Source organism: Myotis lucifugus, unplaced genomic scaffold, assembly GCF_000147115.1.
Source record: "Myotis lucifugus unplaced genomic scaffold, Myoluc2.0 scaffold_350, whole genome shotgun sequence".
NCBI classification, from domain to species: domain Eukaryota; kingdom Metazoa; phylum Chordata; class Mammalia; order Chiroptera; family Vespertilionidae; genus Myotis; species Myotis lucifugus.
The window spans coordinates 299,432-311,401 of record NW_005871398.1 but is presented as its reverse complement, the minus strand read 5'-3'; the positions used below and the strand labels follow the sequence as shown (position 1 = coordinate 311,401).

The 11,970-nt window shown below is 40.4% G+C and overlaps 1 protein-coding gene across 1 annotated transcript; it reads right to left on the bottom strand.

Annotated features, from left to right (window-relative positions):
• Positions 1-9,707: 9,707 nt before the first annotated feature.
• On the bottom strand, positions 9,708-10,649 carry LOC102424754 (olfactory receptor 9K2-like). The gene has a single exon (XM_006101291.1). It carries the CDS (start codon positions 10,647-10,649, stop codon positions 9,708-9,710), a length of 942 nt encoding a protein of 313 aa, XP_006101353.1.
• Positions 10,650-11,970: the final 1,321 nt, after the last annotated feature.

Here is an 11,970-nt window from a genome sequence, read left to right as displayed (position 1 = left end):
CACATCACATAAACAAACTGAGAGATAAAAATCACATAGTCATATCATAAAAAGCATTTGACAAAATCCAATGCCCTTTCTTGATAAAAACTCTCAGCAAAATGGGAATAGAGGGATCATACCTCAACACAATAAAAGCCTTATATGACAAACCTACAGCCAACATCATACTCAATGACCAAAAACTAAAACCAATTCTCCTAAGAACAGGAGCAAGACAAGGTTTCCCACTCTCACTACTCCCATTCAACCAAGTACTAGAAGTGCTAGCCATAGCAATTAGACAAGAGGAAGAAATAAAAGGTATCCAAATTGGAAAAGAAGAAGTAAAAATGTCATTATTTGCAGATGACATGGTATTATACATAGAAATCCTAAAGACTCCATCAAAAAACGATTATACTTAATAAGTGAATTTGGCAATGTAGCAGGATACAAAATTAACACCCAGAAATCTATGGCCTTTTTATACACCAATAATGATCTCACAGAAAGAGATATTTAAAAAACAATCCCATTTATCATTGCAACAAAAAATTAAGCTACCTAGAAGTAAACTTACCTAAGGAGGTAAAAGACTGTATTCAGAAAACTATAGGACATTGATTAAGAGATAGAGGAAGACATAAACAAATGGAAGAAGATACCATGTTCATAGATTGGTAGAATCAACATCATTAAAATGTCCATATTACCCAAAGCAATCTATAGATTCAATGCACTCCCCATTAAGATACCAATGGCATATTTCACAGACTAGAACAATTTCTCCAAAAATTTATATGGAATTTAAAAAAGACAATGAATTGCTGCAACAATCCTGAGAAAAAAAGAATAAAGTAGGAGGGATATCAATACCAGATATCAAGCTATATTACAAAGCCATTGTTCTCAAAACTGCCTGGTACTGGCATAAGAACAGATATATAAACCAATGTAACAAAACAGAGAACCCAGAAATTGACCCAAGCCAGTATGCTCTATTAATATTTGACAAAGGAGGCAAGAGCATACAATGGAGTCAAGACAGTCTCTTCAATAAATGGTGTTGGGAAAACTGGACATGCAAAAAAAAATGAAATTGACCACCAACTTAGACCATACACAAAAATAAAGTCAAAATGGATAAAAGACTGGAATGTAAGATGGGAAACCATAAAAAGCTTAGAGGAAACCCCAGGCAGCAAAATCTCAGACATGTGTCATAGCAATATCTTTACTGATACAGCTACTAGGACAATGGAAATTAAGGAGAAAATAAACAAATGGGACTACATCAAAATAAAAAATGTTTCTTCACAGGAAAAGAAACCATCAACAAAACAACAAGAAAATCCACTGAATGGGAGAACATATGTGCCAATGTTATCTCCAATAAGGGTTTAATCTCCAAATTTACAGGGAACTCATACACTTAACAAAGGAAGATACACAATCCAATAAAAAAAAATGGGCAAAGGACCTAATAGACACTTTTTGAAAGAGGACATACAGAAGGCCAAGAGACGTATACAACATGCTCAAAATCACTAATCATCTGAGAAATGCAAATCAAAACGACAATGAGGTACCATCTCACACCTGTCAGAATGGCTATCATCAACAAATCAATAAACAACAAGTGCTGGCGAGGATGTGGAGAAAAAGGAACACTTCTGCACTTCTGGTGGGAATGCAGACTGGTGCAGCCACTGTGGAAAACAGTATGGAGTTTCCCCCAAAAAATTAACAATGGAGCTCCAATTTGACCCAGTAATCCCACTTCTAGGAATATATCCCAAGAAATCAAAAACACCAATCAGAAAGGATATATGCACCCCCTATGTTCATAGCAGCACAATTTACAATAGCTAAGATTTGGAAATAGCCTAAGTGCCCATCAGAAGATGAATGGATTAAAAAACAGTGGTACATCTACACAATGGAATACTATGCTGCTCTAAAAAAAGAAGGAACTTTTACCATTTGCAACAGCATGGATGGACCTGGAGAGCATTAAGCTAAGTGAAATAAGCCAGTTGGAGACAGATAAATACCACATGATCTCACTCATTTGTGGATTATAATGAACAACATAAACTGATGAACAAAAATAGAGACAGAGAAGCATTGAACTGACTGTCAAACCTCAGAGGGAAGGCAGGAGAGGGGGGACAGGATATCGACCAAAGGACTTGTATGCATGCATATAAACATTGCCAATGGACACAGCTGAGGACATGTGCTGGGGGGTAGGAGTGGCCTGGAGAGGTCAATGGGGGAAAAATAATATTTTAATAGCTATATATGGGCCGGTGGGGGGGGGATACTTGAAGTATCGGGGGACCACTCTGTAAAGTATATGATTGTATACCCACTATGCTGAACACCTGAACTAATACAGAATAATATTGGATGTGAACTATAATTTTTAAAAAAGAAAAGACAATCCAAATGTGGGCAGGAAAATGACATGTGTGGACTAGATTGGGGTGCATTACTCTCCTCCAAGTACCAATCATTATAGCAGGAATAACACTACATTGTGTCAAAAAAATTCTATTGTTTAAGCCCCCAAGTTTGTGGAAATTTATTACAGCAACTCTTATAAATTAATATAGACTACATGTACAAAATGTGTTCTCATGTCATTTTTTTCTGTGTGTTTATCAACTTGTAACAAAGTTGGGTTCATTTCTATTTTTTTCAATGTTTGGAATTGCTTTTTTATTTTACTTTTTGGCTATATTAGTGATTTATGTTTACAAAGTCAACCCATATAATAAAGTATAACTCCCCCCAAAAAAATGATTAATTATATTGATAAGTTCAAATGCACAATAAAATCATATAACATTCAAAAATAAGATAAAACTAAAATAAATGGAAAAAATAAGAAAAAGACGAAGGCATTAAAGACTCCTAAGGCCCTTGTATTATTAGGAAAATGTTAAATATTTAGTAACTGGACCTTGATAAGTTAAATAAGCCTGTTGAAGTTTCTAGGGGGGGAAATACTGAAAATAATCTTTCAAAAAATATCTAATGGACAAAATAAGCTAATGACCAAAATAGATCCAGAGACATAGAAACATGGAACAGACTATTGAATCTCAGAGAAAAGGCAATGGGTGGGTGGGAAGAGATTCACCAGAGAACTTGTATGCATATCTGCATAAACCATGGACACAGATAATAGTTCAGTGAAGGCCTGGTGGGGGTGGGCTAGAAGGGATCAATGGAAGGGAGGGAAAGGGGGACATATGTAATACTTTCAACAATAAAGTTTTAAATAAATAAATAAATGTAACAAATTCAAAAGAGGTTTGGGAAATAAAAGAAAAAAGAAGACACACAGAAACAGAAATCACAAAATCTGATGCACGCCTGCCTGCCTGATTGCCCCAACCACTCACCTGCCTGCCTGATCACCCCTAAGTACTTGCCTGCCTGGCTGATCACCCCAAGCACTCGCCTGCCTGCCTGATTGCCCTTAACCCCTCTGCCTGCCTTCCCAATGCTCCTAAGCACTTGCCTGCTTGCCTGATCACTTCTAACCACCTCTGCCTGCCTGATCGTCCCTAACCACTCTGCCTCAGCCCCGCCACAGCAGCTTCATCTGGAAAGAAGTCCAGAATGACATCTGGAAGTTTGTTCAGCTGTCCGGTCTAATTAGCATATTACACTTTTATTATTATAGACTAGAGGCCTGGTGCACGAAATTCATGCACTGGGGGTGGGGTTCCCTCAGCCCAGCCTGCCACTCTCACAGTCGGGAGCCCTCAGTGGATGTCCTACTGATGGCCACAGTCTGGCAGCAGAGGCTCGGAGCAGGCGGGACGTGTGTGTGTGTGTGTGTGTGTGTGTGTGTGTGTGTGTGTGTCTGCTAGGGTCTGCCTCCAGCCGCGCCATGTAGGCTCGAAGCAGTTGCTGTGTGTGTATGTGTGTATGTGTGTGTGTGTGTGTGTGTGTCCACACTGGGGGTCTGCCCCCAGACACATTGGAGGCTCAGAGCAGGCACTGTGTGTGTGGTGTGTGTTTGTGTCTGCTAGGGGCCTGCCCCCAGCCACACCATGGAGGCTTGGAGCAGGAGCCCCTCTGTGTTGATCTCTCAGGCTCCTGGCCTCCACTGCATGTTGTACTCTCCCTTGAGCTATGGCCAGGATGGGGGTGCTGCTTGCAAGCCAGGCTTTCCTGCTCCCAGGTCTCCATGGCAACCAGGGAGCAGGCCCAGCTTGGAGCTGCCCACAGGCCGGGCTTGCTCTCCTGCTCCCAGATCCCCATGGCGACTGAGGAGCAGGCCCAGCTGGGGGCTGCCCGCAGGCCAGGCTTTCCTGCTCCCATTTCAGGCCCAGCTTGGGGCTGCCTGCAGGCCAGGCTTGCTTTCCTGCTCCCGGATCACCATGGCGACCAGGGAGAAGGCGCAGCTGGGGGCTGCCCGCAGGCCGGGCTTGCTTTCCTGCTCCCGGATCAAGCGCAGCTGGGGGCTGCCTACAGGCTGCACTTTTCTACTTACCAATGGCCGGATCACCACAGCGACCCAGGGCCCAGAAGCACTTTCCTGCTCTCCAATAGTCATAGGGTCCCGGCTGGGGGCGGAGCTTAGCAGTGCAGGGCTCAGGCGGCTGGGGGTCCTGGCTGGGGCCTCAGGTGGCACACAGGGGTCCCGGCTGGGGGCGGGGCTTATACCCCGCTGCCCAAGGCTGCACATGGGGCCCGGATGGCAGCTCGCGCTGTCCCGCCCTGCCTGTAGTATAGGATAGAGGCCTGGTGCATGGGTGGGGGCCAGCTGGTTTGCCCTGAAAGGTATCCCAGATCAGGGTGGGGGTCCCGCTTGGGTGCCTGGCCAGCCTGGATGACGGGCTGATGGCTGCTTGCAGCTGGTCACACCCCCTTCAGGGTGGGGGTCCCCACTGGGGTGCCTGGCCAGTCTGGGTGAGGGCCTGAGAGCCGTTTTCAGGCTGGAGGGCAACTTAAGCTCCCAGCCTCTCCTTTTTTTCTTTTCTTTTTTTATTCTGGGATTTATTTACCTTCTATAGCTGTCACTGGAGCTGAGAGCCGGCTCCAGCTCTGAGGGCTGAAAGCAGTTTTCTGGGTCTGTTTGGCTTCTATAATTGAAACTCTGTTGCCATCACTGCAGCTCTAAGCTTCTGAGGCCGAAGCTGGCTGAAAGCAGGTCTCTGGAGCTTGTTTAACTTCTATAATTGAAACATTGTTTCTTAGAGTGTAGCTTAGAGCAGGCCGGCAGGCCGGGAACATTGGCTTCTTCCGTCACTGGAGCAAACAAGCCTCCTGTTCACTTCAGCTGCGTGGCTGCTGGCCGCCATCTTGGTTGGCAGTTAATTTGCATATCCTGCTGATTAGCCAATGGGAAGGGTGTCGGGGTTGTGGTCAATTTGCATGTTTCTCTTTTATTAGATAGGACTAGTGGCCCAGGGCACAAAATTTGTGCATGGGGGGGGGGTGTCCCTCAGCCCAGCCTGCACCCTCTCCAATCTGGGACCCTCAGGGGATGTCCAACTGCCAGTTTAGGCCCAATCCCACTAAACCAGCAGTCGGACATCCCTCTTGCAATCTAGGAACACTGGCTCTTAACTGCTCACCTGCCTGCCTGCCTGATCGTCCCTAACCACTCTGCATGCTGGCCTGATCACCCCCAACTGCCCTCCCCTCCTGGCCTGATCACCCCTAACCACCTCTGCCTTGGCCCCGCCACCATGGCTTTGTCCGGAAGGTTGTCTGGAAGGTCTCCCAGTCTAATTAGCATATTACCCCTTTATTAGCATAGAAGAGATGTGTGTGTGTGTCTGTGTGTGTGTGTGTGTGTGTTATAATTATTTTATCTATTGCTTAAGTTAAAAGTCACTTTAGGTAGGTAGGTTGCCATAACAGAAACCTAAATATAGACATTCAGTTAAGGAAATGGATACCAATCATAACAGTGCAAACAAATGTAAATAAACAGATGGTTTTTAAATGTGGATAAGGAAAGAAGAAACCATATCTTTTAAACTAAGAAATATTAAAACCATTCTTTGGCTAAAGTTTTTGTTTTTGTTTTTACAACATTAGAATGATTTGGATTCCTTTTCCATGTTGTTTTCAGTTCCAGATACCTTACCTTTTTCTTACCTCATCTCTTTCCTGTTCTTCCCCTCCCTCTCCAACCCACAACAGTGAGTAGCTTTGTCCCCACTGAGAGCACTAGGATAACAGTTTACATGCACTCAACATTTTTATTGATGTTATGACATATATTGGTATCATGGGATTGGACAAAGTGACATCCCATACACAACTCACAACAGTAAGAATGACTAAAATCTTATCAATTCAACATTACATTTTTACAATATTTAATCAGTTCAGTTACTCCAATCACCAATTTAAATCTCATAATAAGAAGCTGAAACTATCCTAAAGAAAGACAAATGGAGAAAGCTCTGGGTGCTTGTCTACAAATGCTTAATTTAGTAATTTTAACTTATATTTGTGAAGTTTCAAATCAATGCTTAATTATCACTTGCAACTATCTGAGTGAGAGAATCTTAGCATCTTGACAATAGAAAATATTATAAATGCCCTCACCAAAGCTCTGCATTAATACACTAAGCATTAGGTAAATATTAGTACATAAAATTTAAAGACAAAATGCAGCACATGATGTTTCAGAACAATCAATATATGTGTGTTGTCTGTAAACATGGAACCAGGGATGATAAGATGATGCAGTACAAAAAATTTAAAGTGTTTGAGATACCTAATGCAGACTTCAGCCATTCAAGATCATATCACTATGAAAAGACTTCTTTCTCCATGTGGATTTTTGTGTACAATTTTAAAGTCCCCTCAGAATAACAATTTATTATGTATATGGTGCAGAATATAGTCCTCAAACTTTCTTGGAGGTGGCAGTGTTTCATAAACAATCTATACATCATTGAAAAAGAAAACACTGTCAATGAAAGCCAACAAAAGGTTGGTAAGACATTGGGTTGTTCTGATGGAATCTTGGTGGCACAAATAACAAGAAAGATATAAAGCAGGCACTACTTTTCATAATTCCTGTGAACCCAGAAAAAAATTACCAAGGAAAATGTTATGGCAATTAAAATAAAATTAGAGCGAGCTTAATTTAACACCTTTGAAAACATTCTTTCTTGGTTTTCAACTTTCCTGGATTCCTTCCAACCTTTGGAGTGTTTTAATACATTGTTTGCTGGTAGTTTTTATCGCGCACTAACAGGTGGCTCTACTTCTTACAGTCAACGTAAAATGTATAAATACGTTTCCCGCATAGTTAAACAATGCCACTTGTGCCCTAACCGGTTTGGCTCAGTGGATAGAGTGTCAGTCTTCGGACTCAAGAGTCCGGTCAAGGGCATGTACCTTGGTTGTGGGCACGTCCCCAGTAGGGAGTGTGTAGGAGGCAGCTGATCGATGTTTCTCTCTCATCGATGTTTCTAACTCTCTATCCCTCTCCCTTCCTCTCTGTAAAAATCAATAAAATATATTTTTTAAAAAATAAACAACACCACTTGTGAGGTTATAAACTGGAATACTGGAATATGTTATGGCTACAAAACAGAAAATATAATCCACTAAACTAAAAACTAAAGCAAATGAATCTAGGCTGTATTTGTATTCAATAGCTTGTTGCCTTTTTCCAATAGTCCTTACTAACCCACACTTGTTAGACATATCAAAGAGTGGCATTCTAAATAAGTAAATAAGTAAAACCTAATCCTAAAAAGGGCATTTTCCAGACTTATAATAGTCAATGCCAAAGGTCAGTTTACAAGCTGATTTTGATTCCTATTTTGCTCTCAAATGACATTTTTTTGAATATCAAGAAAAATGGTAGTATCTGAGCACCAAGAAAAATGGTAGATTCACACATGTCTAGGGAGAAAGGTAGAAATAGTAAGTAAGTTAGCTTGTCTCTCTTAAGAATAATAATTTCTCAGATCTCTAACCCTAATAAACATTAACTCACCAGGACGCACATCATTGTGCACTCATCAAAGGAGGCTTAGGTATCTAAACAAAACAGAAAAAGAACACCTAATCCAGGATCCACAATTTAGATTTTCACAATGCCAAGTATAGAGTGTTTGTCTAACGTCTAATATTGTCTAGACGTAGACATTGTCATTGTTTAGCTGAACCATTACTTAATGTCAATTGTAAAAATGGTAACTCTGGCATGACTTCCTCTAGAACAGTGGTTCTCAACCTTCCTAATGCCACGACCCTTTAATACAGTTCCTCATGTTGTGGTGACCCCAACCATAAAATTATTTTCATTGCTACTTCATATCTGTAATTTTGCTACTGTTATGAATGATAATGTAAATATCTGATATGCAGGATGTATTTTCATTGTTGCAAATTGAACATAATTAAAGCATAGTGATTAATCACAAAAACAATATGTAATTATATATGTGTTTTCCGATGGTCTTAGGCGACCCCTGTGAAAGGGTCGTTCAACCCCCAAAGGGGTTGTGACCCACAGGTTGAGAACCGCTGCTCTAGAACTTGGCTTCCTTTGATACATGTCAAATCTGTGGGATGTTCCCTTAACTACCCTTCCCTTCTCAACTGATGTCTGATATTTAGAACTAATCACATTTTTAAACTACCCTATTCCAAACTAATCCTGATATACGCACACATAGACACACACATGCATGCACACAAAACATACATTTACATATAATCCAACCAACCACAAAGGTTATTGTAATGCCTTGTGATATTGTTAACTGAGATTTTCAAGCTGACTTCATTTCAATATAGTCCTTTCAAATTGCATTCACTATCAAAATTTTGCATTCCCCAAAAAATAGAGGACGTGAGCTGTAAAACATCATAAATATCATAAGATATTTTCATTGTATGAGAGCAAAGAAGAGATGACCATTGCATTAAAAGAAAACCAAACAAAATGTCACAAATTAAGTCAAATCAATGCTATTTTCCCATTTCTTCTTCTTTCATTCCTTTAATTAAAAAAAGACCAATTGCTAGGTGGCTCGGTTGATTAGAGCATCATCCTGTACACCAAAACCAGGTTTGATCCCTGGTCAAGGCACATACCTAGTTGTGGGAACCTGGTCAGAGCATCTATGAGAGACAATCAATCGATGTTTCTCTCACATCAATGTCTCTCTCTCTCTCTCTCTCTCTCTCTCTCTCTCGTTGGTAAACATATCCTCAGTTGAGGATTTAAAAAAAGATCACTGGTCATTTCACCTTTCTATTTCCTCTTCATGATATACACAAGCTTTCACATCTTTGGCATGACATCAAAAACAAAACACAACATTAGCATTTATATTGAGTGTCATTTGCATATGAACCAGTTGGGCCACACAATTTCCAAGTTGATAATTATACATAGTATTTTCTCAATCTACATACAGAAAAGAGAAACACCAAAATTCTATACTTCCCCATTCACATATTATATTATTAATGAGAAATATATAACTCTGTAAAATGCAGCAGGTTTTTATGGGTATCTGGAACTTACAGATTTAACATTGCCTTGAGGAAAACTGAATAAGGCATTTGGAGCATTCTTTATAGGATATTATTAATGCCATTTAATAAAACATTTAAGATTTTTTCAAAATAAACCTGAGCTTTAAATGCCTAAATCTAAAAGATCTGGAAGAAAAAGTCAAATGATGCAAGAAACAATCTAATGAGCAGAAAGAGATTTAGAGTAAAATGTTTTTCTTCCATAGGACTTTTTGCACGGCATTTTTAACATCCTTATTTCTTAGAGAGTAGATTAGAGGGTTCAGCATAGGTGTGAACAAAATGTAACATACTGAAGCCACTTTACGAAGTTCGGGATTGTTTGGAGGTGTGAGATAGACAAAGGAGACAGTCCCGTAGAGCAAACTTACAACCCCCAGGTGAGAGCTGCAAGTTGAGAAGGCTTTCTTCCTCCCTTCGCTGGAGCGGATCTTCAAGACAGTGCTTACGATATACATGTAAGACACTACAATAACAACTATTGTGGGCAAAATAATGATGACAGCTAAACTAAGTGACACCATCTTATTCAAAAAGGTATTAGAACAGGAGATCTTCTCAATTGGGTTTGAATCACAGTAGAAGTGATCAATGACTCGGGAGGCACAGAAAGACATTGAGAATGTCACGCTAATTTGAAGGATGGAACTGACCCAGCCACAGAGATAGGAACCAGCCACCAGCTGTATACAGAGGCTTCTTGACATGCGGACAGTATAGAGAAGTGGATTGCAGATGGCAATAAAACGGTCATAGGCCATGGCTGCCAGGACAAAGGCCTCTGTTACCATGAAAAGTGCATAAAGAAACAACTGAGCCACACAACCTGCAAAGGATATGGTCTTTTTCTGAGATAGGATGTTGACCATGGCTTTGGGTACAATAACAGTGCAGTAGGAGAGATCGATGACAGAGAGGTTGCCCAGGAAGAAATACATTGGTGTGTTCAGCCGGGGATCAGTCACAATGATGCCAATCATGCTGAGGTTCCCCAGGAGGACCAGCCCATAAACAATCAGGAATAGGAGGAAGAGAAGACTGTGGAACTCTGGTTGGACCCTGATGCCTACAAGAATGAAGTCGGTCACTTCTGAGTGGTTGTCTCCTCTCTTGTCACCCATGGCAAATTTCTGCTCAAAGGTATAAGAGAAAATCAACAAAGCTTCCACTCTTGCTCTATGATCACAATGCTTCATGTTAAAAAAATAGTTTATAGTTTACATAATACTTTCATATCCATTATCTCCATTAAGTTCCATTAAGTTTCTACACATGCACAAGGTAAATGAGACATGTTTTGACTTGCATAAGGCAGCACAACTAGTTAAAAAGGAATTGGACTGAAGGAGAAACATTTCGTATTTAAGTCTAATGTTGATTTCAACACAACATAGTCTGATACTGCTTTATATCTCTCTATCTCATCATATGAGATGGTTTGTGAGATGGCATTTGTGATTTCAAAATATTATAGTTTGATAAACTTATACTAAGAAAAAGGCACTGCCTTAAATTTAATTTATCATTTAATATTTATTTTTCTGTCATAATAAAATAAATGAAGGAAAGGGAAGCTAAAAGTACATTATAAGATAATATGAAGTTTCTACCAAAAAGAACTCTTACAATTGCAAGTAATTTACTAAAGAGAAATTGTCTTATTTAGATACTTTTTTGAAAATGAAATCAGTCTTCAATTTCTGTAACTAATCTATTTTTATTAAATTGCAAAAGTAAAATATGAGTGATATCTTTATATATAAAACATCTATCAATATAAACCCTAATATGCAAATTGACTGAACGGCCGAACGACTGGTCGCTATGATGCGCACTGACCACCAGGGGGCAGACACTCAATGCAGGAGCTGTCCCCAGCCTGCAGGCCCTGACCAGCAGTGGCAGCAGGGGGGGGGGGCTGGTGAGCAGGCAGCACCAGGCCAAGGCCTGATCACCCCTCCAGTCACCCCACGGATCGACCCTGTTCGCTGGCCACCCTGACCGCTGGCCAGGCCTAGGGACCCTACCCATGCACAAATTTTGTGCATTGAGTCTCTAGTATAATATATATATATATATATATATATAAAATCTTAGAGAGAGAAAGGAAAAGAGAGAGAGAGAGAGAGAGAGAGAGAGAGAGAGAGAAACATCAATCAATTGCCTCCCACCCACACCCCAACCTGATCAAACCTGAAACCTGGATATGCGCCCTGAACAAGAACTGAATCAGCCACCTTTTGATGTATAGGATAATGCTCTAACCAACTGAACCACACCATCCATGGCTATATTCATATTATTTTATCTTGTGAAGTTTTTTGATCCTGTCAAAAAATTCATGTCATTTTAAACTTTTCTAAACATGAGAAAAAAATTAGAAGCTTCACAGTAAGGAACTGATAAAAAAAAATGTTGACTATGTAAAAGAATATATTAGAT

Coding starts and splice junctions, on each gene's coding strand:
- LOC102424754 (XM_006101291.1), bottom strand. CDS start 10,649: ATGGGTGACAAGAGAGGAGACAACCACTCAGAAGTGACCGACTTCATT.